This window comes from Falco biarmicus, chromosome 2 (genome assembly GCF_023638135.1).
Source record: "Falco biarmicus isolate bFalBia1 chromosome 2, bFalBia1.pri, whole genome shotgun sequence".
Taxonomy (NCBI): Eukaryota; Metazoa; Chordata; class Aves; order Falconiformes; family Falconidae; genus Falco; species Falco biarmicus.
In genome coordinates, this window is record NC_079289.1 from 717,779 (window position 1) to 744,620 (window position 26,842).

The following is a 26,842-nucleotide window of genomic DNA, read 5'->3' on the forward strand; positions in this document are numbered from 1 at the left end:
AGGCACCTCCGCACCGTGTGCATCTGCAGAGCTGGGAAGCCCAGGCAGTGACTTGGCATCTCACCCCCTCTGTCTTGGGCTGTCCCTTGCCCGTCCCTCATGGCACAGGCAAGCAGGGAGCGGGGGTCAGCCAGGGGACTCTTCCGTGAGCTGCTTATTTTGGGCAGCAGGGGAGGGTGGCGCAGGGATGCCCGTGTCAGCCATGGCTGGTACCACAGGAGGATGCTGAGCCCGTAACGGGGCGGCCACGCTCCCAGCGCGTCAACAGCCTCTTCAGCGAGGACGAGCTCATCGAGGACTACTACAATGCTCCCCCTGCCAAGTAGGAACTCGTCTGCCTTGTGTGTGTGTGGGGGGGGGGAGCGGTAGGAACGCTTATGCACAGGCACATGTGGGCCTGCACAGGCAGGGAATCTGAGCGCCTGCACATGGGCAGGGGTTGTCTCTGCGTGCGTGCACAGCTGGGGATGCTTGTGCAGCGGGAGTGTGTGCACACATGCGTGGACGGGGTGCAAGTGGCCTTGGGGAGTTGCTTGTGCGTGCATGCGTACACATATGCATGTGTGTGCATGCACAGTTGGTGATACGGTGCATGCACGTGTGTGTGCCAGGGGATGCTTGTGCATGGCAGAGCGCCTGTGCCCAGGGGTGTGTGTGTGTATACAGGTCAGGGCTTTGCATGTCTGCACAGCTTCACGGGTCGTGTGCATGTGTCGTGTGGGAGAGCACGCGTGTGCATGCACGAGAAGAGAGCAAGCCTGCATGTCTCTGGGTTTGGGGCTGTGGCCCTGGGGGTGCCCCTGTTGCCCCTTCCCAGGGCTGGGATTCGGGTCTCTGCTGTCCCAGGAGCTGGAGGACGTGCCGGGACACCCACCAAGGGGACTGCCACCAGGGTCCCTGCTTGCAAGCAGCTGGCACTTGCTTTGCCTGTGCCTCGGGCAAGGGCAAGAGGAGGCTGAAGCATGCAGCAGGGCCATGCCCGCCCCCCCCCCCCCCCCCCCCCCCCCCCCCCCTGCCTGCCAGCCCCCCTTGGGAACCGCCAGCTCTTAACCCCCTCCCTCGACTCCTCATCCCCAGCGGTAGCAGCGTCTGGAGTGACAACAGCCCCAGCCCGCACCCGCCTGCACCCACGTTCTCCAGCAGCAGCCCCGGCACGCTGAGCGACAGCATGGAGGGCACCGCCACTGCCCAGCTCTCGCCCACCATCAAAGCAGGGTGGCTGGACAAGAACCCGCCGCAGGGGTGAGTGATGTGCCGAGGGGGGTGGGGCGCAGACCCCCTCCCAGTGCCTTGGGGCGTGGAGATTTCCCCTCTTTTCCCCACCTGTAATTTCTGCTGATGGGGGCTGTAATTTTGCTTTGCTGAATAGCCACCCTAAGGGGTTCCTTCTGCTCCTTCCTAACCCCTGATTTATGTAAAAATACTCAGTTTTGGTGAAAGAGCCTTTCTCAGAGTGGGTGCCACCAGCAGTTGCACTGAGCTGGCTGTGGAGGATGAGGAGGGAAGGCTGCAGCTCAAACTTTCCCCCAGCCCCATGCCTGGGCTTGCTGGGAAATGAGCTGCCTTTGCTCTGGGGAAGCGCTGAAATAGCAGCGATCCCAAAAAAGCAGCTGGCAAGGGAGAAGTGGGGTGTTTGGGCTGGCTTCCTACCGACAGCGCTGCTAGCGGCTCGCGCGTTCGGTGTTTGCCGTGTTTGCCACGGGAGCAGGCGCTGGTGGCAGAGCCTGCGGGATGCCAGCCCCAGCCCCGGCGTGTCACAGCCCTGGCCCTGGCTGCTCACGGTGCAGAGCACCCGCCTGCAGAGTGCCCGCTTGCATAGTTGAACTATGGGGGTTGCTGGGTGCGTGCCTGTATGCTGGAGGGTGAGCGAGCCCAGTGGGCACAGGGAGCCCAGGGAGCCCAGGGAGCCCAGTGGGCACAGGGAGCCCAGTGGGCACAGGGAGCCCAGGGAGCACAGGGAGCCCAGGGAGCGCAGGGAGCCCAGTGGGCACAGGGAGCCCAGTGGGCACAGGGAGCCCAGGGAGCACAGGGAGCCCAGTGGGCACAGGGAGCCCAGTGGGCGCAGGGAGCCCAGTGGGCACAGGGAGCCCAGGGAGCACAGGGAGCCCAGTGGGCACAGGGAGCCCAGTGGGCACAGGGAGCCCAGGGAGCGCAGTGAGCCCAGGGAGCGCAGGGAGCCCAGTGGGCACAGGGAGCCCAGGGAGCGCAGGGAGCCCAGTGGGCACAGGGAGCCCAGGGAGCACAGGGAGCCCAGGGAGCGCAGGGAGCCCAGTGGGCACAGGGAGCCCAGGGAGCCCAGGGAGCCCAGGGAGCGCAGGGAGCCCAGGGAGCGCAGGGAGCCCAGTGGGCACAGGGAGCCCAGGGAGCGCAGGGAGCCCAGTGGGCACAGGGAGCCCAGGGAGCCCAGGGAGCCCAGGGAGCGCAGGGAGCCCAGGGAGCGCAGGGAGCCCAGTGGGCACAGGGAGCCCAGGGAGCGCAGGGAGCCCAGGGAGCGCAGGGAGCCCAGTGGGCACAGGGAGCCCAGGGAGCGCAGGGAGCCCAGGGAGCCCAGGGAGCCCAGTGGGCACAGGGAGCCCAGGGAGCACAGGGAGCCCAGGGAGCGCAGTGAGCGCAGTGAGCCCAGGGAGCCCAGTGAGCCCAGGGAGCGCAGGGAGCCCAGTGGGCACAGGGAGCCCAGGGAGCCCAGTGGGCACAGGGAGCCCAGGGAGCGCAGTGAGCCCAGGGAGCGCAGTGAGCCCAGTGGGCACAGCGAGCCCAGGGAGCACTGTGGGCACAGCAAGACCAGGGGGCACACTGGTGGTGTCAGTGCACCCAGCTGCAGACTGCCTGCTTGCAGAAGTAAAACTATGGGGGTTGCTGGGTATGTGTCTGTGTCCTCAAGGGCGAGTGAGCAACAGGGACCTCAGTGAGCCCAGTAGGCACAGCAAGCACAATGAGCACAAGTAGCCCAGGGAGCCTGGCAAGCTCAATGGGCATAGCAAGCCCAGCAAGTGCAGCAAGCACACCATGCACAGCAAGCCCAGCAAGTACGCTGTGCACAGCAAGCACACCGTGCACAGCGAGCCCAGCAAGTACACCATGCACAGTGAGCCCAGTGAGCATAGCAAGCTCAGGGAGGCCAGCGACCCCAGGGAGCTCACTTGCCCCCATCCCGGCTCAAAGAGCCCCCACACCAGCTGGGAGGCAAAAATCAAGAGGCAGACATGAAGGATATTTGGGGACTGCTTAATCTGAGCTATGAGGAAGCCGCGAGGCTGCAGTCCTGCCGAGGAGGAAGCTCCAGCTGTTTGCAGCCTGGCTGCTGGGGAAGTGAGAGCAGCTGGAAGGTCCCTGGGAAGCTGGGGAAGCTGCTCCAGCAGCTGCTTGGTGGGGAGCCGGAGCCTGGGGAAAGCAACAGAAGGAAAACCAGAAACCCTGGCCCCTCAGCATCTAAAAGTGGCAGAGCTGGGGGGTCTCTGCACCCCGTGGGACAGGGGCAAGCTCCTGACGAGGAGCAGGGGAGCCTGTGGCAGAGCCCAGTGGTTTCAGTCCCTGTGGCTGTCACTGGTTATGTAAAGGCCGAGCGCTGGGGTCACGTGCGGCGATGGCGAAATCCTTCCCGAGCAAACAAGCCCTTAAACAACAGCTGTTGGGACTGGGGGCTGGCGCAGCAGTGGGGGGACCCTGGGGGTGCAGTGCTGGGGCAGGGGGCTGCATCGCAGGGCTTGCCAGAGCCTGTGGGAGCTGCTGGTGGGAAGTGGCTTGGTTTCTCCTGCAAGCCCCGACGCCAGGGTGGATGGGCTGCAGGGTTTAAAGCCTGTGCTGGCTGGCCAGCCTGTGTGCTGGGCTGGGGGGGGCACAAGGGTCCCTAGTGGGCTCCACTCCAGCCCCGGGGTCCTCCCTCTCTGCTGTATCCTCATCCTGATAGAGATGCCTGGCTGCTCCTTCTGCCACGCAAGAGCCCTGGGTGCCACCGGCCCTGCCTGGAATGTGTCCCCTGGATTGAACCCTGCCCGGCTTGTAGGTCTGGAGCAGTAACTGCAAACAGGGGTTGGGGGAGGGGGCTTTTAGGGGCAACCCTCATTCTCAGCTCCATCTTTTAATTGGCATGAAGTCCCCAGCACTGTCCCCAACAGTGGCAGAAGGGCTGGGGGCATGGCGCAGAATCGAGGGCTAGGGATACGGCACAGGATCGATGGCGAGGTGGCCCCGGGCTTTTGGCAACTGGGGCGTGAAGGCACAAGCGGAGTTGCCCCGAGTTCAAGGGCACACGGTACAGCCTGGCACAGCACAGCCCCTGCCGCAGGGCTGGGGCCAGCAAGGGGTGAGTGGGGAGGGGGCTGCTCCAGCCAGGGGGGGCTCGTACCACCTTTCCTGCAGCCCAGCCCCCTCGGGAGCAGCACCAGCCTCGGGTGGGCTGCAGCACTCTCTGCCTGCCCCACATGGGGTGCAGCTGGGTCACCCCATCCCCTCCAGTGGGTCCCTCCGGTCCCTTCCCAGGTCCTACATTTACCAGAGGCGCTGGGTGAAGCTCGATGCTGACTACCTCCGCTATTTTGACAGTGAAAAAGTGAGTGGGGAAGAAGGATTTGGGGGCTCGGGGGAGGAGGTGGTGGAGGAGCTGCCCCAGTGGGGTCACAGCCCACCAGGTGTCCTGGCTGTGAAACGTGGCCGTGCCAAGGGGCAGCATCCCAGGGAGCAGCAATGGACGGGTGCTGGGGTGATGCTGGCGCCAGGGTGGGATGCTCGGAGCTTCCTGGACACGGATGCTCTCAGCATCATGAGCCTGGGACAGTGCCCATCCCATCTGCCCGAGGCCATGGTGATGAGCAATGTGTCTCTCCCCTCCTGCCCTGCCCCAGGACCCCTACTCTAAGAGGTTCATCCCCGTCTCCTCCATCTCCCGCATCACCAGCATCGGGGACCAGAAATTTGAGGTCATCACCAACAACCGCAACTTTGTGTTTCGGGCCGAGAGCGATGGTGAGCGATAGGGGTTCTTGCTCCTTGGGTGGCCTCAGGCTGCTCCCCCTCCCCTGGCCCAAGGGATGAGTCCTGGAGGCTCCTGGCCCTGGGGCTGACCCTGACCCATCTCCCCGCTCTGACCCCACAGCGGACCGTAACGAGTGGATACGGACCCTGCAGCAGATTGTGGAGGAGTGGAAGAGCAAAGCTCTGGAGAGGACGTCAATATCCCTGACCATCAACGGTGCCACCGACCTGGTCGACAAGAGCGGCTTCCTGGAGCTGCGGGGGTTTAAGCACAAGCTGTTCGTGGTGGTGGCTGGGGACAAAGTTTTCCTCTACAAGAATGCAGAGGTGGGTTGCTGGGTGGGGGGGCTGTGGCACCACAGGGGACCCCAATGCCATCTTGAGGGGCACCTCTCTGCATCCACCACCTGAGCAGAGTGGCAGCGAGCCGGGGCACCCCAGGGCTTCCACCCAGCAAACGGGGACAGCTCAGACCCTGCAGGCTGGTGACCCCAGGGCTGCAGCTGCCCTCCCTGCTGGCTCTGAGCCTTGGGGTCCCCAGAAGCATTGAACCCCAGAGCCCACAGGGCTCTGTGCACCCCCGGGGCTGGGAGGTGGGCAGGGCAGGGGCATGGGCACCCCAGCCACCAGCACTGGTGTGATGTGAGGGCAGCAGTGCGGGCAGCTCCGACACCAGCTCCTGCAGGCAGTGCATCATCCGTGTGTGTCTGGGTATGTCCCCTCGGGAAGGGTCCCCCACCGCCCTCATTCACCCCACCACCCACCAGGACTATCGCCTGGGCATTGGCATCACCTACATTGAGATGAACTTGGGGAATGTCAAGGAGGTGGACCGCCGGGGTTTCGATCTGACAACGCCCTACAGGATTTTCAGGTGAACTAAGCGAGGGGAGGGGGTGCTGGCAGTGCACACACACCACCCCCCCACACCTCCCAGCTGTGCTGTCCCTCACCTTCATCCCTGCTGGCAGCTTCTCTGCTGACTCGGACCAGGAGAAGGAGGAGTGGGTGGAAGCCATGCAGCAGTCCATCTCTGAGGCGCTCTCCAACTCAGAGGTGGCAGAGAGGATCTGGGTGGTGGAATCCAACCGCTTCTGCGCTGACTGTGGCTCGCCCAAGCCCGACTGGGCTTCCATCAACCTCTGTGTTGTCATCTGCAAGAGATGTGCAGGTACCTGCATCCTGGGTCAGGGGGCAAGAACAAGCCATGCGTCCCCTGCCCTGTGTGGGGATGCAGGGCAGTGAAGTGTGGGGGCACCTGGTGGCTTAGCCTCTCCCACCTCAAAGCTGCTCCCTAATGTCTCGTCCTGCTGGCAGGGGAGCACCGGGGCTTGGGCCCTGGCATCACCAAGGTCCGGAGCCTGAAGATGGATAGAAAAGTGTGGACGGAGGAGCTGATTGAGGTATTGCTGCAGACAGACCCCAAAAACCCTTTTGAGGGGAGGTACCCCATCCCCTCCCCATGGTGGCCCTGCTGACTACGAGCTTGGGACTGCAGGAGCACAGCAGGGTTTTTCCAGCCTGACCCGCTGCGATGTGGCTTGGTTGGGGATGGGACCCCCGGCAGCCCCCCTGCCATCCCGTCCCTGGGGTCTGTGGCCAGCCGACACTCCCCTGGGCACCCCGGCGAGTATGAGTGGCACTTGTGTGCCACAGCCAGTGTCTGCGTGTCCGTGGGGATGTGGCTGCGGAGCTCTGGGGCCAAGCGTCAGAGCAAACCCCGAAGCGGTGCAGCCGGAGGAACGCATCCAGCGCGGGGGGGGGGGGGGGGGGCGGTACGGGGGGAGCTGGGATTTGTTACCAGACCCAACCCGGCCGCCTTTTCCAGCCAGCAGACCCTGGCTGGCCCCGCTCTTCCCAGCCATGCCGGTCGGATCCTGCATTCCTGCTTGGCGTCCCACCCGCGCAACCCCCGCCTCCGGCATCGCCTGCTCCCTGAGCCCCCAAACGCTTCCAGCTGCTGCCTGCGGCTGCTCGCCTTCCCCTCCCCTCTCCGGGAATGCTGCCCTAAACCCTGCCGGGCTGGCCACCATCCCCTGGCCCCCCGCCCGCCCCAGCCCCTCCCTGACCCCCGGCCCGGCTTGTATCCATGCCACCCTCGGGGTGTGCTGGCAGAGCACCCCACGGGCTTGCTGAGGCGATGTGGGGCTCCCTGTGATAGGGCTAAACCTCTTACTGGCGGGCTGAGCATCGCTCAGTGCCCGGCAGCAGGATGGCAAAGGGCCATGGAAAGCTTTAAACCCGCCCCACGGATGCTGAGCATCCCCCCTCCCTCTCCTGCAACTGGCTGCTGCTTTCCAGATGTGATTTTCCGGGGCTGGAAGGGGGGGTCGGTGGCTGTGGGGTCTGCCAGATGCCGGGGCTGAGCCGCGATGTGTGCCTGGGCAGGGAGCAGCCCTGCATGCCTGCAGTGGGTGGGTGCTCCTGCACCCTGCCCACCCGTGGTCCCCACTGCCCCTCCACCACCCAACATCCCCCGCCATGCTCTGCCTTCGCCCCGCTGCTCTCCCGAGCAGCAGTAATGCAGTGGCTTTGGGCTGTGAACGTCCCTGTAAGCACAGCTACTGCCATGCTCACCCCCCCACCCCCCCCAAACCCCTGGGGACTCCCCGCAAAGCCTGCTCCATGCCCAGCCATGCTCCGTCCCTGGCAGCACCATCATGCCAGCCTCTCCTTGTCCCCGCAGCTTTTCCACCAGATCGGCAACGCTGTGGCCAACCAGTTCTGGGCCGCCAACGTGCCCCCCAGTGAGGCCATCACCCCCACCAGCAGCAGCCAGGAGAGGAGGCACTTCCTCATTGCCAAATACCGGGAGGGCAAGTACCGCCGCTACCACCCGCTCTTCGGCAACCAGGAGGAGCTCAACAGGGTCAGTGGCCCCCGGGGCTGGGCACTGTCTCTGGGGTCCCACCTGCGTGCTAAGTGGTGCTGAGCTGGGGTCCTGAGGTTGTTTCGAGGGACAAGGTCTCTGCCCGAGCAGGCTGTCCAGCCTCATGTGTGGGGCTAGATGATTTCCCACCCTCCCTCCCTGCCTGCACCCCTGGGGTATCGCCGCCCCTCCCCCCCATTACACACCCTGTGTCCCCACTTGCACCCCGAGCCGAAGCCTGGGGTCTCCAGGAAGGACAAGCTGGCTGCAGGGACAGGGTGACATCTCTGGGACGGGGCACAGCCAGCTTCATTTCCAGGCGTGTGAGCCCGGTCTGAGGCAGGTCCGAGCCAGACATCCCCAGGGTTCATCTCCCCCTGGCTTGGAAATGGCGCTGGGGTCCGGCACTGAGCTGGAGCCGGGTTCATGGGGGGCTGATGCCCTGGCTGCAGCAGCTCGAAGCCCCTCCTGCTCCCCAGAGCACCCTACAGTGCCAGGGGCAGAGATGCCCGGCCAGCACCCCCCATCCCTGACCAGGGCACCCAGTCCCGGCGCTGGGCAGGGGGCAGGCCGTGGCTTCTGCACAACTGGCACCAGGAACCCATCATGGTGCTCCGGCCGCCGGCCCTCCAGCTCTGTCCTCCGCCAGGCCTCGGCTGCCCATGGTGCTGCCGTGTTTGCACAAGAGCTGGGGGCACACGGGGGGCCCGGGCGGCCGTGGAATTCGCATGTGGGCTTGTTTGTTTTCCTACTCCAGCTAGCCCGTCCCACCCCGCTGCGTATGACTTCACCCCCGGCTCCTTAAGGGAGGGATTCACCGCCTGCTCCAAACTTTTTCTCCCAGTTTGAGCCTCCTTTGTCCTGCTCAGGCGGCTGGGAGGAGGCGGGGGTCCGGCTGCTCTCCGCGCTCCCACCCGGCTTTTTTTTGGCTGGGGTGGCTCCTTACTGGGGGTCTCCTCCTCCTCCTCCTTGGGAGCCTTCAGCCTCACCCGCCGCCCTCCCGGCTCTGCCCCACAGGCTCTGTGCGCCGCCGTCACCACCAGTGACCTGGCAGAGACTCAAGCTCTGCTCTTCTGCGGGGCGGCGGTGAACTGTGCCACCGGGGACCCCCAGTGCCCCACGCCCCTGGCCCTGGCCGAGAAGAGCGGGCAGAGGCTGCAGATGGAGTTCCTGCTCCACAATAAAACCTCAGGTAAGGGCTGACCCCTTGAAATCCCCATGGGCTTAAACCCACCGCCGGCATTCCCGGAGCTGGGGAGGAGAGCTGCCAGGGTGTCCTGGGGGACACAAGCATGTTTTGAGGCGGTGCCGGCTCCGTATCCTGCCCAGCAGCTTCCTGGCACGGGGCTCGCCGGCTGCCTGGTGCTGCTGGGGTCTGCACAGCCTGGGGGAGGGAAGAGAAGCTTTGGTAGCTCCCACACCCATGGGACAGGGTTGGGTGGGGGCTAGGGTGGGGGGCTTCATCGCAGCTGGGGACACAGGTCCAGAGCCCTGCCGGGGATGCAGGCTGGTGCTCCGGGCACTGGGAAGAACAGCTCTCCTGCAGCGTCCTGGCCCACTGCGGGCATCCCCAGCAGCCTCAGGAGATGCGCCCCAGCCATCCAGGCAGCCCCCACCTCCAGCATCCCCACCAGGGCTGGGGAGGGACGGTCTGACCCTGGTACCCCTCTCTCCCACTCCGCTAAATGTGCCCACCCCCCCCCGGAGCCCCGCTCTGGGTGGGTTGAAGGCTCCCATGGGACTGATCCGCACCCTGACATGGGGTGAACCTCCAGCTCTGGAAAGCTGGGGCAGCCGGGATGGAGGTGTGCCGGGGCTGGCTGTAGCCGGCCATAGCCGTCACCTCCCTCGCTGCCTCGGCAGCCAAGTCCGTCCTGCGGAAGCTGGAGTTTGCCCAGGGCTGGAGCTGGCCCTGCCCTTCCAGGCATGTCAGCACAAAAGGGGTCTGGGAGAGCGGCGAGGCCTCCCGGCCGCCCCGGTGAGCCAGAGAAACCCAAATCCCTGCTCAGGGCCAGCTCTGGCAGGCACCTCCGGAATGCTGGGATCGCTGGCGTCACTGGGCCCAGCGTTGTGTGTGGAGCAGGGCTGGGCTGGCGGAGCAGGGCTTGGCATCCTCCTGGGTTGCCCCATCTCTAGAGCTCCGGGCAGCCCCGCCGTCTGACCTGGGGGTGCTTTAGGGGTGTCCCTGCACCCCATATCTGCCTGCTCCCTGGAGGAAATGGAGGATGCCTCTTGCTGGCAGGCAAGGTGGGGAAACTGAGCCAGGGGTGTTGTGCCTGTGGTCACCTGGGGAGGCTGTGGCAGAGCCCTGGGCTGTTATTTTGGCTTCAGGATGATGATGCTTTGCCCTTCTCCTCCTGCAGAGTAGTGGGGACCCAGGACAGCCTTGGGGGCGATCTTGCCCGTTGCGGAAGTCCCGTCCCCACCTTCTCATAATGTCCTCATCCCAGCTCAGTGCTGGTCTGCAGGGGTGATGTGGGATGCGGGATGCAAGATGTGGGATGCAGGATACCCTCCTGGCAGATAGGCCTGACCCTGCTGACACCCAGGCAGCCCCAGATTTGGTGGCCGGAGATGCTCCTTGCACCCCAGCCATGCTGTGGTGAGGGCTCATGGTGCAGCCAGTGGGATGCTTTTGGGCTCCTTCTTCTTGTGCTGACATGAGGGACACCTGGCTGCCTCAGGGGTCTGCAGGGGGTGGGATGTTGCTGGTGACAGTACTGTGGGCCCCATCCAGCTGGCCATGTCACATCAGCAAAACACCCGGGGGATGACATGGAGGTTGCGATCCACTGTTACCGTGTCCCTGACCCAGTGGAGCCATGCTGCATCCTGCTGTGTCTCTCCCCTGCCCCGGGTCTGGGGAGGTTCTGCAGGGGGATGCAGTCCCCAAGACCCCCATGACAGGCTGTCTCCCTGTTTGCAGAGATGCCACGCCTGGAGGTGGGGGGCAGTGAGGAGAAGCCCTACTCCGTGCCCCTGCCCTCTGTCACCCACAATGGCTTCCTCTACAAGACCCCCTCAATGGCCAAGCCTGTCAGCGAGCGGAAGGGCCTGGAAGGTATGTGGGGGCCTGTGGGGCAGGGAAATAGGGGCACAGGTAGTGCTGGGGAAGCTGACGGGGGGGATTGCCCCATTCCCTGCTCCCCCAGGCATTGAAAAGGCACCAGAGAGGTGCAGCATCACCTGTTCAGCCTGGTCTGAGGGTGGTTTGCAGTGGGTGGGCATCCAGTGGGAGCTGCAGGGCCACCCAAGCTGGGCTGAGGGTGATGTTGGGCTGGCTGGAGCATGTGGGGCTGCCCAGCACCATCCTGTGCCACACAGAGTTCAGCCGGCGGTGGTGCACGCTGCAGGATGGCATCCTCAGCTACTATGAGAACGACCGCAACGCCGTGCCCAATGGCGAGATCAAGGTGGAGGAGATTGTGTGCCTGGTGAACAACTCACCCCACACCCACGGGTAAGGCTGTACCCCATGTGCTGCCCCACAGCACCCTGACATCCCCTCTGCTCCTGCAGGGCTGGCTGTGGCTGCAGCATCGCTCACAGTGGTGGCACGAGTGGGCTGCTGGCCCCAACCCCACTGTTGGCCCCTATGGCACTTGGGGCATGCCTGACCCAGCTGTCTTTGCAAAGAGTCTTTGCAGCCCCTTTGCAGCCCTTTTGCAACTCCCTCGCAGCCTCTTTGCAACCCCTTTGCAGCCCCTGTGCTGCTCATTGGAGTGTGCATGACAGCATGGGGATGCCTGAGGGCCTGGAGATGTGGTGAGGGGATCCCAAAGGGGGACAGCTGTCAGCAGAGCTGATGGCAGAGGTGCAGCAGGATGCTCTCACCCCTGGCATGCAGCCCCTGGCACCCCAGCAGCTCCATCCCACTACCTGTGGGTGTCCAGGCTCCCCTTTCCCTCCCTCCCACAGGATTGAGAGCACGTTCGAGGTCTACATCGAGACAGAGAGGCTCTACCTCTTTGGTCTGGAGAGTCCAGACTCCGCTCGGGAATGGCTCAAGTCCATTGCCAAGGTAGGGTGGGGTGGGCTGTGGGTGGCCATGGGTGCCAGAGGGAGCTGGGTGCCGCGGCACTGACAGATCCCTCTTCTCCCTGGCTCAGTCCTTCGTCCATCCCCGTGCCGAGGAACTGCTGGCTCTCGACTTTGAGCGCATCGGCCGACTGCACTATAAGGGTGGCCTCAACCTGGAGCGAGCCAAGGAGGGCTGGTTCGCCCTGGCTGGCTCCGTGCTCCATGTCTGCTTCGAGGACAGCGAGCGGCAGGAGCCACTCCAGCTGCGCAAGCTGCAGGAGCTCTGTGCGTTCCCCTGCCCCCTCGTGGGATCCCCCCCTGTAGTGTCCCCCCAGTCCCGCTCTGAGCACCTGGGTCATCCCCAGCTTTTGTTGAGAGGCTGTTAGATGCTGCTCTGAGGGAGCTTGGTGTCCCTCCACTGAGTGGAATGCTCTTCCTCCTCTCCATCCTCTTCCCCATCCCTGGAAAGTCACTGCTTGCCCCATTTGGGCTGGAGCTGGACCTGTTGGCATAGCCCCTCATGGTGCATGGGGCTGGGGCACCCCACATTCCCATGGGTGATGGGCTCTCTGCCTTCCCTTCCAGCCATCCAGGGAGACAACGAGGTGCTGGTGCTGGTGGAGAGGCGGAGGTAAGAGCACACGCCGAGGTGTGTGTGTTAGACCCCACCAGCAAAATATCCCCCTCTGCCTAAGCCCCTCCTTGTTCTGGGGTGCCTTTGCCCTCCCCACCATGACTGGGGACCCCCAGAAAAGAGCTGGGACCATCCCCAGGCCCCCAGGGCCAGCCCTCCTGGGGGTCCTGGCTGTGCAGTGGGGTTTGGGAGCGGGGGCAGCTGCCCCCCCGCTGAAGCTGGGCTTGCCGGCAGGACTCTGTACATCCAGGGGGAGAGGAAGCTGGATTTCCTGGGCTGGGTCCATGCCATCCAGAAGGCTGCGGGCAGCTCGGGGGACACCTTGTCAGAGCAGCAGCTGACGGAGTCGGACGTCCCGCTGCTGGTGGACCGCTGCATCGACTATATCACACAGTGTGGTACGTGCCATCGCTCAGTGATGGATGCTGGCGGAGGGGACCAGAGCGTGGCGCTCAGGTCAACCCATCAGTGCGGCGCAGCAGGCTGAGACCTGACATGCTCGTGACACGTTTCCCTCCTTCCCTGAGCATCTGCTCCAGCTCTGTGGGGGGGCTCCAGCTGGAGCAGGGCTTTGGCTCCAGCCTGCAGCTCCTCGGTGGTCACAGCAACACCTGTGAGGTGGGAAGTGCTACAGCACCAGCTTTCTGCCAGCTGTGGCTGATGGGGAGCCAGCACGCAGGCAATGGTGCAGGGAGGGGTCCTGACCACCACGGATGGGGTCTCATCCCCACTGGCTTCTGCTGCAGGGCTGACATCTGAGGGCATCTACCGCAAGAGTGGGCAGAACTCGAAGACCACCAGCTTGCTGGAGATGCTGCGCCGGGACGCCCGCAGCGTCCGTCTGAAGGAGGGCGAGCACCAGGTGGATGATGTTGCCAATACCCTCAAACGCTTCTTCCGTGACCTTGGGGATGGGCTCTTTACCCGACAGTGGGGCCAGGACTGGCTGCGAGCAACGGGTGAGCGCTGGGGGTCTGCTGGGGGGTTGGCAGGAGGAGAAGGTTGTTCTTCCTGGCTCTCCTGCAGCCCCCTTTATCCTCTCCTCGGGGCTGTGTGGTTGGGGGAGCACATCTTGGCCGCATGTGTTCTCCTTGGCCAGCTCAGTGGGGCTGTGTGGCAGAGCTGCCCTGTGCTGGGGGCTCGAGCAATGGGTGGGGACGGAGTGCGCCCACACTGACCCGTGCAGCCCCGTGCTTCGGCACAGCTGGGGCTGAGGCAGGGCACAGACCCAGACCCTCCCCCCCCCGCCCCCTTTGCTTCTGGATCCAGATGCTGGATACTGGTGATGGATGCACCCAGCGGCAAAACAGCCACAAGCCACAGTGCTGTGGAGCTGGGATGCTCCAGCCCTATGACGCTGGGATGTGCCAGTCCTGTGACGCTGGGATGCTCCAGCCCCATGCAGCTGGGATACTCCAGCCCCGTGGACCTGGGGTGCTCCATCCCTAAGAATACTTGAGCCCCATGGAGCTGGGATGCTCCAGCCCCACAGTAGGGTGGGAGGGTCTGGGGTGGGGTGTGGAGAAGGGATGGTGGGTGGAGCCCTGAGTCTTAATCTCACCTTCATTCCCCTCCCCACTCATCCTTTCCTGCATGCCCCTCTCGCAGCGCTGGAGGATGAGGAGGCGAAGATCAGCGAGTACCGGCGGCTCCTGGGCACCCTCCCCACAGTGAACCGGGCCACGCTGAAGGCGCTTATCAACCACCTCTTTCGGTACAGCACGGGTGGTGGGTCCGTGGCACGGCTGAGCCTGGGCTTCCTGAGCCCCCGTGGGGCATTGCCCCATCCACTGCAGGGTCCTGGGGAGGCTGTGGGGTGGAGGAGAGCCCTCATCCCTTGGCTCACATCCCAAGCAAGGAAAGGAGTGGGGTTTGGGGTCAAGCTGTGTCTAAAGCTGAGCATCACATCCCAACATGGAGGGCATTCCCCTTGGCAAGGCTGAAGGGGGGTCCTGGGGGGGCTCCAAGGCAGGAGTCTCAACAGGGTTCCCTGCAGGGTCCAGCGTTTCTCTGCGGAGAACCAGATGAACACGCACAACCTGGCCATCGTCTTTGGGCCCACGCTCTTCCAGACGGACGGGAAGGACTACAAGGCAGGACGAGTTGTGGAGGACCTCATCAGCCACTACGTGAAGATCTTTAATGTAGGTTCACCCCCACCTCTCGTGCTGCTCTGGATCAGGCCAATATGTGGATATCACCAAGGGATGGGGAGGTGGAAGGAAGAGAACACTGGAATTACTCTGTCTGTGGACATCTTCTTGCTTTGGAAAGGAAGGGGGGTCCATGTCCCTGCAAACCCTGGAGACCCCTGAGCCTGGAGCTGCTGGCACTGCTGGGCAGAGGGGCAGATTCCCCTGGGGACTTGCATCTGCTGCTGCAGTGAAACTTAAGGGTGATCTGGTCAGCCCTGATGGCTCCCTGGGCTCCTTTTCCTTGGCAGGTCAATGACCAAGAGATGAAGAAGCAGCAGGATGAGATTATGGCCATCATGAAGATGCGCGAGGCAGCATCCAGTGGGACTCAGGTGGGTCCTGGACGTGGGGACCTTCCCAGGGCACCCTCTTCACATGGGGCTCCCACCACCTGCTCCAGCATCTTCTGGAGATGCCCCAGGCAAGGGGTGTCCACGGTGGGTGAGCGGGGATTCAGCCCACGTGTGGGAAGCTGCAGGTTGAAGTGCTTTCCCCTTGCCCTCCAGCAAGCCGGGGACTTCATCTGTACTGTCTACTTGGAGGAGAAGAAGACGGAGGCAGAGCAGCACGTCAAGGTGAGTGGTGGGATGGAGGGTGCAGAGGGGATGGGGACCCCCCATTGGGTACCTGAACCTCTGTGGTGGCATGGGGGTACGCTTTGAGCTGGCACCTCCATGGCATGTGGATGGAATGGCCCTGGGCAACAGCTGATGGAGACCTGTCCCCTCCTTTTGTCCCACCCTCCCAGATTCCAGCCACCATGACAGCCGAGGAGCTCACCTTTGAGATTCTGGACCGGAGGAAAATTGTCATGAAGGAGAAGGACTATTGGAGCTGCTTCGAAGTGAATGAGAGGGAGGAGGCAGGTTGGTGTGGGGGCAGGAGGTCAGTGGGGATGGGAACAGGGATTGGGATGGGGATGGAGATGGAGATGGAGATGGGGATAGAGATGGAGATGTGGAATGGGGATGTAGATGGAGATGTAGATGGGGATGGAGATGGAGATGGAGATGGGGATGGAGATGGAGGTGGGGAATGGGGATGGAGATGGAGATGGGGATAGGGATTGAGATGGGGATAGGGATTGAGATGGGGATAGGGATTGAGATGGGGATAGGGATTGAGATGAGAATGGAGATGGAAGTGTGGGTGGAGATGGAGATAGGGGTGGAAATGGAGATGGGGATGAGGAATGGGGATGGAGATGAAGATGGAGATGGGGATGGGGATGGGGAAAGAGATGGGGATGGGGACAAAAAGGCTCCATGTGGACTGCACCATGGAGCAATGCTGGGACAGGCTGCAGGCACTCGGGAGGATGGCTGTGGTGCTGCAGCTTTGCTCACCACATCCAAATTGCACGTGGCTGAGCACTGCAGATGGGCTGGCCGTTTGGGCCAGGACACACGGGACACCTCTCTGCATCCTTAGGGGTTCAAATGTGTGTGACACTTGGTGGGGGTGTCTGGGCTCTCTGGCCACCGAAGGGAACAGCTCTGGGGTGTCCAAAGGCAGCAGCAAGCGCAATTTTGCTGTGAGCAGGATGAGACCCTGGTGCTGCCTGCTGGTGCCTCGAGGTCCTGCTGCTGGCTTTCGTGGGCTGAGCATGCCCAGGAGCAGGGAGGCAGGCAGGATGCGGCACCCAGCAGCACTCTGGGATCACTGAAAGTCTCTGCTGAGATGTTTGGTCCTTGCCAACCCCAAGCCATCAAGCTCAGGCTCCCCTCTTCAAAGGGCGGGTGCTGCTTCCCACCATCCAAATGTTTTTTTAAGAGCACCAAGCCCTTAAAAAAAACAAAAAAAGGATCATCAGGCTGTGTAGGGGCTAAAATTAGCCTAAAATTGAATATTCACCTATGAACTTTTACAAAATCCTTGACTCGCCCTTTGCTTGTGTGGAAACGTGCATGCTTGAAATACCTCTGTGCATATTTTGCAAGCACGTGTGCAGATCACACACTGCCTACAGCATACATTTTCAAAACGTATATTTTGCAATTGCAGTATCTGTTGGTAATTGTTCCTTAGCCACCTTCCAGTCCCCACTCCTCACGTACCACAGGCCACAAGCCTCCTCCCCAGGGGACAATTAGGAAGCAGCATCATCATGATGAAGTGGATCCAATTAAAAGGCGATGGTGCTTCGTGGGAGGTCTGCTCAGGGGTGGGCAGGACCTTGGCGGACCCTCGGGACACACATGTGACCCTCCCTTGGTGGGTGCCAGCCCCTGGGGATGCTGCCTGACCCTGCTTGTCTCCCTGCATGGCAGAGCGGCCCTTGCACTACTCAGAAAAAGTCTTGCCCATTTTGCACTGCCTGGGGACAGAGAGCTACCTGGTGGTGAAGAAGCAGATGTCCATGGAGAACATGCTCATCTACCTCGGTGAGGAGCTGGGGGGCCATGGCCCTGGCCGGGAGAGGAGGGAGAGGATGGGGATGGGATGGGATGGGATGGGGATAGGATGAGGATAGGGAAGGGGATGGGATGGGGATGGGGATGGGATGGGCATGGGGAAGGGGATAAGGATGGGGAAGAGGTGGGGATGGGGACGGAGATGAGGATGGGGAAGGGGATGGGATGCGATGGGATGGGGATAGGGAAGGGGATGGGGTGGGCATGGGGAAGGGGAAGATGATGGGATGGCACGGGGAAGGGATGGCGATGGAGGTGGAGATGGGGATCGGGACAGGGATGGGGATGGGGACAGCTTCCCTTCCTGCCAGCTCTGACCCTACGGAGAATGCCCAAGGGATCAACCATCCCAGGGCTGCATCTTGCCTGGCCATGCAGGTGGAGAGGGCACCACCCCAATTAGCACGTGGCTGGGAGCCCCCTGATCTGGGGTCATGGCTGGATGCTGCGCACAGCGCAGTGGGGGAGACAGTCCTGCCTGCCCTGCCTGGGCTGGGGGCGGGCAGCAGGCAGAGGGGCAGTGCTGGGGTGTCGTGCAGCAGCCTGTGGGCTGCGGTGATGGGGGTGTCCTTGCTATTGCTCTGTGGGACCAGGTCTGGTTGCACCCTGTGCACTTCTTGGGGGGCCTGGCCCCCCTGGGGGGCCGGAGCCACTCAGACATGTGCCCCCAGCCAGCAGAGTGGGCGACTGCAAGCATGGCATGATGAAATTTCGGGAGGAGAGGAACCTGCTGGGGCTTGGCCTGAGCACTGGCTTCCATGACCGCTACTTCATCCTCAACAGCACCTGCCTGCGCCTCTACAAGGAAGTGCGGGTGAGCCCTGCCTGCTGGCTGCCTGCGAGGCAGCACACCCTTCCCCTGCCTGCCCCTCCCTGCCTGCCCTTCCCTGCCTGCCCTGCCCAGCTGTCCCATAGAAATAGAGAAAAGACCTTTAAAGATCATCCAGTCCAACCATACTGTGACCCTGTGCTGGGAGTCCCTGGGGACATGGGACCCACATGGGCTGGCGGTGCATGGGCATTGCAGGCAGCGGTGGGGCTGACCCCAGAGGTGCTGTCACTCTTGCACACCCGGAGCTTTCCCAGAGCAGGTCTGGAGCCGGCTCTGAGTCGGTGCAAGGGCTCAGGAGGGGGATGCTGGCATCCCGGCCATGCTGGGACATCTGCTGTCCCTTCTCCCCCTGCCCCGGCTCCGTGCACATCGCTGCCTGTATCCCCCATGCCCTGCCTGTAGGCAGTGTAGGGTCTGCAGGGAGGTGGTCCCCACTCCTCCCGCTGTGGCTCATCCTCCACACCTGCTTTAACCGCCGTCCTCTGTTGAACAGAGCCTGAAGCAGCGGACCCCCCACTTGGAGAACGTGAGTAGAGGCTGGGGGGCTCAGCCGGGGCGTGCAGGGGGTCCGGCGCCCTCTGCCCTTACAAGGCTGCCCAGGGTCAATCCCAAATCCAATCCCGTGGTTGCGCGTGTGCCCATCACTGCACGCTCCTGGATGCGGCAGCCCCAGGCGATGGGGAGCTCCATGTGCTACAGCTGCCCTCAGTGCTGCCATCCCTCCCCATTAGCCCCCGTGTTAGGGGGTGCGTCAGCGTGCACCCCCATTATCTGGGGTCCTCCAGTCTGGGGGTACGGCTGCCCTTTGCTCCAGGCAGCTGGAGATGGGGATGGGGAAGGGGCTGGTGCTGCATGGAGGGGATGGGCTGGGCTGGCTCCCCCATCCCACGGGCATTGGATCGGGCTCTTGTAAGTCATGCTGCTTGCACGCGAACGCAGCGGGCAGCCGTATGTATGGGGGGGGTCCCCATCATGCCACCCACTGCCGGGGCATGGCTTGTGTGGCATGGTGAGATGCAGCTGGCACCTGGGGGGTCCCAGGGGGGAGGAGAGGAGGGAGCTGTGGGGCTTTGCCCCTTCGAAACGTCTGCCAGCGATGGGCGATGCCTGGCCTGGCTCGCTGCCATGGTGCAGAGCGTGGGGAGGGAGCTGGCTGGGGCTGGCAGTGCCCTGGCTTTGCTGGGACGTCCTGCCTTCCCCCATCTCTTTCCTTGGGAAGCCGCGCGGCACAGGGAAGGTGCAGCTTGCAGCCAGCACCCCAAAGGATGCTCCGATGCAGGGCGGGGAGCCCAGGACAGCCAAAGTGGGGCCGGGAAGTTGGGGTACCCACCTCCAGAGGTGCCCACCTGCCATGCTGTGCCATGCCGTGCCATGCCGTGCTGGCGGTGGGGATGTGGTCAGGGCAGAGAGATGCCAGCAGAGCGGGGTTGGGGCCACTGCTGCCATGGTCATGGCCGTGATGCTGAGGAAGGGTGTGATGCGTGTGTCCCCATGAAGGACATGTAGTGCCAGGCTCTCAAGACCCCATCACAATGTGCTGGTCCCAGTTCCAAAGGCAACTGGCCCATCTCTGGGGGAGCTGTGCCACAGGGGCAGGCCTTCTGTGTCCCCTCTACCCGCGGGCGATGGGCACACGCCCTGCCCTTTCCTCTGCTCCAGCCTGGGCTTCACCCTCATCCTTGGCAAGCCCAGACATGGGCTGAGCCCCTTCCCCGTCATCCCTATGGCTTATCCTCCCTGGGGGACAAAACCCAGCCCAGCATCGGTGTGGGCTGCAGTGGGTGGGGGCGAGTGATGAAGGGTCTGGCAGCCCCCAACCTGGTGCCGGGTCCCTCTCCCCTCCCAGAGCCACAAGCCGGAGAAGGAGTGGCCCGTCAGGAACCTGAAGGTCTACCTGGGCATTAAGAAGAAGCTTCGACCCCCGACATGGTGAGCAGCAATGCGGTGCCCTGCTGGGCTGGGGACAGGGACAGGGATGAAGATGGGGACAGAGATGAGGACCGGGACAGGGATGGAGATGGGGACAGGGCTGGGGACAAGGACAGTTTTGGCTACTGGGACACATCTCCTGCTGGCCGTGCCTCCTGCCACCAGATGTCAGAGCAGCTTCACAGGATGCTTCTACAAGCGGGTGCCAGCACAGGGGACTGGATATGTCCCCAGCCCCGTTGTCCCCTGTCACCTGCCCACAGTGAGGGGCTGCAGGGCCGGAGGGGTCATGGCTGGACCGGGGGGGGGGCTGGTGCCGACCAGGGACCTGGCCCTGGGGGTGGGACAGGAGCCGTGGGCGTGTGAGGGTCGGGGGGGGAGTGTGCTTGTGCATGTGCATGTGAGTTTGCCGCGGTGTGTGTGCTTGTGCACATATGTGGGCGTGCACGTCAGTGTCTGTGGGCATGTGGGTGCATGCATGCACGTCATTATGTCTCCATGCATGCAGGCGTGTGCATGCATGTCAGCGTGAGTGTGCATATGAGTGCATGGGCATATGTGAGTGCATGCATGTCAGCAAGTTGTGTACGTGTGTGTGCATGTGTGTGTCCATATGTATATGTGCATGTGTGGGAGTGTGTGCACGTGGGTGTATATGCACATATGCCAACATGTGTGCATGCATGTGGGGGTGTGCCTGGGGGCATGTGCAAGCATGTCAGCATCTGTGCATGCATGTGAACATGTGCATGTGGGTGTGTGCATGCATGGCAGCATGTGCGCATGTGGGGGTGTTAGTACATGTCAGTGTGTGTGTGCATGTGTGTGCATATGAGTGCATGGGCATATGTGTGTGTGCACATATGTGAGCGTGTGCATGCATGTCAGCAAGTTGCGCACAAGTGTGTCTGTGTGCATGTGCATATGTACATGTGTGGGAGTGCATGCATGCCCGTGTTTGTGTGCATGTATATGGGTGTGTACACATGGGTTTGTACATGCATGTCATTATCCATGTGCCTGTGAGTGCATGGGCATATGTGCATGTGCATGCATGTCAGCAAGTTGTGTACACGTGTGTGCATGTATGTGTGCACATGTGTGAGTGTCTGCATGTGGGCGTGTGCAGACACATCAGCCTGTGTGTGCATGTGAGTGTGCAGGGCTGTGACCCTCACCTCCTGCAGGGATTCGGGTGTGTGCTGTGGTGCTGGGCAGCGTTGCTGCAGGTCTCGGGGTGGGTGAGCAGCGGCTGGAGCTTTGGGTTGGGGCTGGGGCCATGGGAATGGATGCAGGTGGCTCGCAGAGGTGCGGGTGGCTTGCAAGGAGGAGGGGGGCATGCAGGGTTGCAGGTGGGTGTAGGAGTGGGGGCTGTTTGCAGGGACAGGGGGCTTGCAGGGATGGGGGGTCCGCAGGGACAGGGACTGTTTGCAGGGATGGGGGGTTTGCTGGGGTACTTCGGCAACCTGGGATGTTAATCCTCATGTTTTCACTTCCCACCTTCCAGCTGGGGCTTTACAGTCTTCTATGAAAATGAGAAGCATGAGAAACAGCAATGGTAAGGGAAGGGGTGCACTTGGGGACACTGAGCTCATCCCCAGGGACAGAGGTCACACTGGCCTGGCAGCTGCTCTCCACAGCTGGTGTACCTTTGCCGTGGGGGGCGTGAATGGGGGTTTCTGTGGGCAGAGCCTGGCTGGGCACCCACGGACCCACTCAGGATGCTAGTGGGTTCTGTGGCTGTCACGCTTCGGTGACAGCCCTTCGGTCTGCAAGCCCTCATGCGGGTCACAGCTTCCTGACAGCCTGTCCCTGCAGGTACCTGTGCTGCGACACCCAGGCCGATCTGCGGGAGTGGTTCGCCACCTTCCTCCACGTGCAGGTAGGGAGGCACGGGGCAGTGCCCGCTGTGCCCCAACAGCACCGCGGGGTGACAGCTCTGAGGGATGCTCGGCTAGCAGAAACCTTTGGTGTAGCCAAGCATCCCTAAGTACCAGCATCCCAGGGCGGAGGAGAGGTCCCTGGGGTGGCTGAGGAGCAAAAAGCCAGCCTCCAGTCCTCCTTCACCCCGTGTCCCCTCTGTCCCCAGAATGGCGGGGCCCTGTGGCCCTCGGAGACCTCCAAGGTGCGGGCGTCACGGTCGCAGCAGGACTCCAGGTTGGGTAACATCTCCCTCATCCCGCTGCGGGGCAATGAGAGTGAGATGAGGAGCAGTGTGGCTGCTTTTGCTACTGACCCGCTAACTGTGAGTGAGACGGGGGTCCCTCTGCGCGGGGCTGCATCTCCTCTGCATCACACGCCGTGGGGGGCTGGGTCCCTGAACGAGGGTGGGGGCTGTCCCTGCTCCCATTCCCTATGCACCATCATCAGCCTGCAGTCAGCCCGGAGAGAGCTGGTGGGGTGGAGGGGGGCGGCTGATGCTTTGGGTGCCCTGTCCAGCACCAGCGCTGGTGGGTGGGCTCCTGGGCACAGGAGTGTCCCAAACTTGTGATGCAAGAAAAGGGGATGCCACCAAGCTCCTGGTTTTTCCTATAACAAGGGGGGGGTTCTCTGAAATGCTGTCCTGGTTGCAGACCAGCCCCACCGCCATCCTGTTGTCCTGCTGGCTGTGTGACAGCTGTCGTGTCCAGGGGCTGTCGCATCCCCCTGCCACGCAGGTGCTGGTGTGGGTGTCGGAGCCTTGCTCAGCCACAGGGCCCACTGGTGCTGGTGGCAGCAGTGGGACAGAGCTGCTCTGGTCCCACCGTGCCCAAGCTGATCCCTCGGGCCCTGTTGCTGTTATAAACCTGAGGATGTGGCTGTGCCGGGGGGGATGACAATCCTGCCACCACATGCATCAGTTGTGCATTTCCCAACGGGCACCCAAGGGCAGGGAGCAGCAGCAGCACTGCCCTGGTGCCTCCCACCTCGCACCCATCCCCTGGGACTGGGTCTGCCCCAGGACCCCCACCCGGGCTCAGGTTTATAACTGGGGGCAGAGGGGAAGCCCCCCCGGGGCCGCGCTTCACGGTGTGTGTGTGCCGGTGTGCGAGGCACAGCCATCCCTGCCGGCTCTGTGCCTGCTCCTCCAGTCTGGGCCAGATCCCCACCCCTGGCTGGGGGTCTCTGCACCCTGGCATGGTCTGGGGCAAGGGACCAGCAACCCGGGGCTCCCAGGGGGACAGTGCTGTGGGTGTCCCCCACTGTGGTCCCAACACAGGATGGGGCAGCTGGCATCGCTGCGTCCCCTGGTCCAGGCTGCTCGGAGGACATCCCAGTGGGACCACAGTTCCCCTTGCTCTGGGGGCCTTGCACCCCATCCCCTGGTGCACTTTCCACTGGGTACTGCACTGCTGGTGATGATGCCCAGATGCAGAGGAAGCTGAGGACTAATGGTGACCTGTGTCCTCTCTGTCCCCAGCTCCTGCGAAACGTCTGAACTGGAGGCCTGACACGCTGGGTGAGTGCCCCTCTACCCTGCGCCCCCTGCCCCAGCCCCAGCACGCAGGCAAGGGAGGCAGTGGGAGGCAGGAGCCAATGGCCCTGGCTGTCCCGTTGCCACCACAGCCTGGGGACGTGGGCACATGCATGCATGAATGGTGGCATCCCCCCCCCGTGCATGTCCCCAGCAAGGCTGGAAGGGGATGGAGGTGGCAGCCCCCTCCCCTTCGCTGACCCTTTGCTCTCCGCTTGTGCCGCAGGTTCATCCACAAGCGGGGCAGCCCTCGGGGAGCCGCGCCAGCCCCGCACCCCGGCACTTGCCAGGGGTCCTGCCAGCTCCGGAGCCTCAGCCAGGCCCTCTCGCCTCCCCCCACGGTGACCCATGGGCAGCCAGGAGGGGAAATGGCAGCGAGGCCACCCACCCGGTGGTGGAGCAGGTCTCGGGAGCCACGGCCAGGCAGCTCACGGGGACCAAGAACTGCCAGCCCACCCGAGCCCACCCCCTGCGCCCTGGCTGCCTTCGGCTGCCGCTTCTGCTCAGAGCTCCAGGCAGAGAGAGGCAGAACCCAGCCGGGTGTCTCAGCACAGCTGTGGGATGGGGGTCTGTGTCTGGGGGCTCTTGCTTATCCTCCTCCCCCCTCTATTTTTAAATCTCTTGTAAAATAACCAGGCAGGCAGGAGGAGCCCTTCCCGCGGGATGCTCGCCTGACTCCAGCCACTGGCATCATGGTGCTCCCATCACTCCTGGGGAGGGGGTACCCCATCTCCAGGGTCCTTTCCATGCCAGCCAGGGCGTTAAGAGCCTCTGCATCCCCCCAAATTGGGGAGGAGGTGCATCTGGCCTCTGTCCCCCGCCCACGGCTCTAGTCTCTGCTGCAGGTGGGGCGACGGGGAGGGGGGCGGCAGGAGCTGCCCCTGCTTTCTGCTGACGCCTCTGGATGGTATTAAAGGTCTTGGGCAAACAGTGTGGAAGTGTCCAGGTCCCTGCCGGCAGCGTGGGGTGGGTGGCCAGGGTGGGGGACAGCCAGAGCTGGCAGTGTCCAGGTCCCTGCTGGTGGTGTGGGGTGGGTGGCCAGGGTGGGGGACAGCAAGAGCTGGCGAGCCTGTGGGTGCAGTGGGATGGTCCCAGCTGCACCCACTGGGTGCTCAGAAGATGTTGGGTGATGCCATGGAGAGGGCAGTGAGCCACTAAACTTATGGCCATGCCCACCCTAAATCCACCCTAAACCCATGTCCAAGCCCACCCTAAACCCATGTCCAAGCCCACCCTAAACCCACAGCCAAACCCACCCTAAACCAACGACCAAGCCCACCTTAAACCCATGGCCAAGCCCACCCTAAACCCACAGCTAAACCCACCCAAAACCCACGGCCAAGCCAAGCCTAAACCCACAGCCTCTCAGTGCTGCTCCGTAATGGCTGCTGTTGGGGGGAACACATGTGTGCATGCATGAAGGTGCGTGTGCAAGCACACGTCTGCATGTGCATGCACAGGGACTGTGTGCAGGGGTGACTCAGGCAGTGGAGCCCTGCAGCAAGAGGCATGATGAGCAGTTCCCAGCTGGAGGTACGGGGCTGCCAGCTGTGTGTCCCCCGCACAGGCAGAGCAGGCAGCCCTGGGGATTCCTCCCCAGCACCCGTCTCAGCCCCACAGGACATGGCTGGCGCCATGCGTGACTGCTGCCTGCCAGTGGCCATCACTGAGGTCCTTGCCATGAGAACCGAGCTCCACCTGGCAGCTGTCCCTGCTGGGAATGTCCTCGGAGCTCAGCCTGGGTGGCAGGAGGTGGCTGTCCCTCTGCCTGCTCCCTAGGGATGCAGGGTGGGCAGTGAGAGGTGGCCGGGTGCTACCGCAGGGCTGGGAGCATTGCTCCCTTTGCTGCGCTGCCTGCGGTGGCCCTGGGTGGGGTGTCCCACCACCCCCTCCTCACGCTGATCCCCCACGGGGGGGGGCGGGTGGTGAGTCACCCGTGGGAGAGGGCTGTCAATCACCCGCAGGCGCTGCGGGTTTGCTGCAGTGGCAGTGCTGGCAGCATCACCTGCAGCACTGCAAGGGGTGGTGGAGATGAAGGGAGGCACCTGCGTACCCGCTGCCCCCGACACCAGCCCCCCACAAGCCTTGGCTTCACCTGCATGTGGCTTGGCCCCCCCGGTGCTGTGCCTGGGTGGGGACACAGGTGTTGGGGAGAGGGAAAAAGCCTGCACCAGCCCCAGCTCCATGGCCCCTCTCCCTTTCTGCTGTACCAGGTGGTCCCCATGGGGCTGCTGGTGCCCAGGGCTCTGCAGGGAGAGAGCTGGGCAGGCAGGGGAGCAGGCACCTGATACCAAACCCCAGTGATACGCCATGAAATTCCATTAGTGCTCAGCCTTGTCCAGATACTCATCCATCCCTCCCTCCCTCCCTCCCTCCCTCCCTCCCCCATCGCTCCCTCCCTCCCACCATCCCCACATCCTTCCCTCCTTTCCTCCCTCCGTCCATCCTCACATTCCTCCCTATCCCTCTCTCTGTTCCTCCCTCCCTTCTTCCCACCACCCATCCCTCCCTCCCCCCATCGATCAATCCACCCACCTGTCAGCAGCCTACCTGTTCCTCCGGTCATGCCCTTGTCCATCTGTCCTCTTTCTTCCCATCCTTTCATCACCAGGACCTCCAACCACCCTCACCCTGCCCTGTTCTGGCAGCCAAGCAGAGCTGCTTCTTGGCCCCCAAACCAGCTGAGCTTCCATCAGTAGCTGTTTCTGCCAGCTGTGCTTTGGTTTCCCTGCACCAACCCCACATCTGGCCATCCATGTCTGAACTCATCAGCCAGATGTGGGTCTCACTTCTTGCTGGGCACCCAAAGCCTTTGGGCAATGAGAGCTCACAGGCTCCTGCTGCAGGTGCTCCTGGGGTGCAGGTGAAGGATGGCAGCACACGAGCCCACCGCCTTTCCTGTATGCAGCTGGGGGTGCAAATTCTGTCCCAGTGCTGCAGTTTCCCTGCAGAAAGCCTGGTGGGGTGTGCAAAGCCCCTGTGTGCCAGTGGTGCCCATGATGGCAGTGCCAAGCCCCAACAGGCGCATGGGCCGAGTGCGAGTGCTGCACAGGTGCTTGGAGCCCACATGTGCGCCCGGTGTCGGCAGCGCCTTTTGGGGCACATCACTCGGTTGCTTGCATGTGTATTTGGTGTCTGCATGTGGCCTTGCGGTCTGGAATGCATGCTCAGTGTATGCATGCTCAGCATCTGCAATACGTGCTTAGTGTCTGCAACACGTGCTCAGTGTCTGCAACACATACTCAGTACACGCAACACATGCAACACATGCTCAGTGTTTGCAACATGTGCTCAGTGCATGCAACGTGCTCAGTGCATGCAACACATGCAATGCGTGCTCAGTGTCTGCAACACATGTTCTTTGTCTGTAACGTGCTCAGCGTCTGCAACACATGCTTAGTGTCTGCAATGCATGCTCAGTGTCTGCAATGTGCTCAGTGCATGCAACACACGCAACATATGTTCATTGTCTGCAATGTGCTCAGTATCTGTGATGTGCTCAGTGTCTGCAACGCATGCTTAGT

The 26,842-nt window shown here is 62.9% G+C and overlaps 1 protein-coding gene across 13 annotated transcripts in view; it reads left to right on the forward strand.

Moving 5' to 3' along the window:
- The window catches only part of ARAP1 (ArfGAP with RhoGAP domain, ankyrin repeat and PH domain 1), a 47,251-nt gene extending 23,000 nt beyond the window's left edge, over positions 1 to 24,251 (forward strand). For 5 of the 13 annotated variants that reach the window (XM_056329493.1, XM_056329492.1, XM_056329491.1 and 2 more), the window contains 24 exons: positions 168 to 322; positions 1,078 to 1,242; positions 4,480 to 4,549; positions 4,842 to 4,962; positions 5,093 to 5,298; positions 5,739 to 5,845; positions 5,943 to 6,142; positions 6,289 to 6,374; positions 7,658 to 7,840; positions 8,858 to 9,032; positions 10,767 to 10,901; positions 11,165 to 11,300; positions 11,759 to 11,861; positions 11,950 to 12,145; positions 12,446 to 12,491; positions 12,729 to 12,892; positions 13,241 to 13,453; positions 14,103 to 14,208; positions 14,491 to 14,638; positions 14,938 to 15,021; positions 15,196 to 15,264; positions 15,438 to 15,555; positions 16,960 to 17,073; positions 17,775 to 18,570. In XM_056329493.1, the coding sequence (XP_056185468.1) occupies positions 168 to 322; positions 1,078 to 1,242; positions 4,480 to 4,549; positions 4,842 to 4,962; positions 5,093 to 5,298; positions 5,739 to 5,845; positions 5,943 to 6,142; positions 6,289 to 6,374; positions 7,658 to 7,840; positions 8,858 to 9,032; positions 10,767 to 10,901; positions 11,165 to 11,300; positions 11,759 to 11,861; positions 11,950 to 12,145; positions 12,446 to 12,491; positions 12,729 to 12,892; positions 13,241 to 13,453; positions 14,103 to 14,208; positions 14,491 to 14,638; positions 14,938 to 15,021; positions 15,196 to 15,264; positions 15,438 to 15,555; positions 16,960 to 17,073; positions 17,775 to 18,337 (3,663 nt within the window). In that variant the 3' untranslated portion in view covers positions 18,338 to 18,570. Of the gene's footprint in view, positions 1 to 167; positions 323 to 1,077; positions 1,243 to 4,479; positions 4,550 to 4,841; positions 4,963 to 5,092; positions 5,299 to 5,738; positions 5,846 to 5,942; positions 6,143 to 6,288; positions 6,375 to 7,657; positions 7,841 to 8,857; positions 9,033 to 10,766; positions 10,902 to 11,164; positions 11,301 to 11,758; positions 11,862 to 11,949; positions 12,146 to 12,445; positions 12,492 to 12,728; positions 12,893 to 13,240; positions 13,454 to 14,102; positions 14,209 to 14,490; positions 14,639 to 14,937; positions 15,022 to 15,195; positions 15,265 to 15,437; positions 15,556 to 16,959; positions 17,074 to 17,774; positions 19,865 to 21,371; positions 21,428 to 21,682; positions 21,747 to 21,953; positions 22,110 to 23,264; positions 23,304 to 23,544 lie in introns of those variants that run through there. The other 8 variants (XM_056329499.1, XM_056329502.1, XM_056329497.1 and 5 more) reach the window with 7 other exon arrangements.
- The last annotated feature ends 2,591 nt before the right edge of the window (positions 24,252 to 26,842 follow it).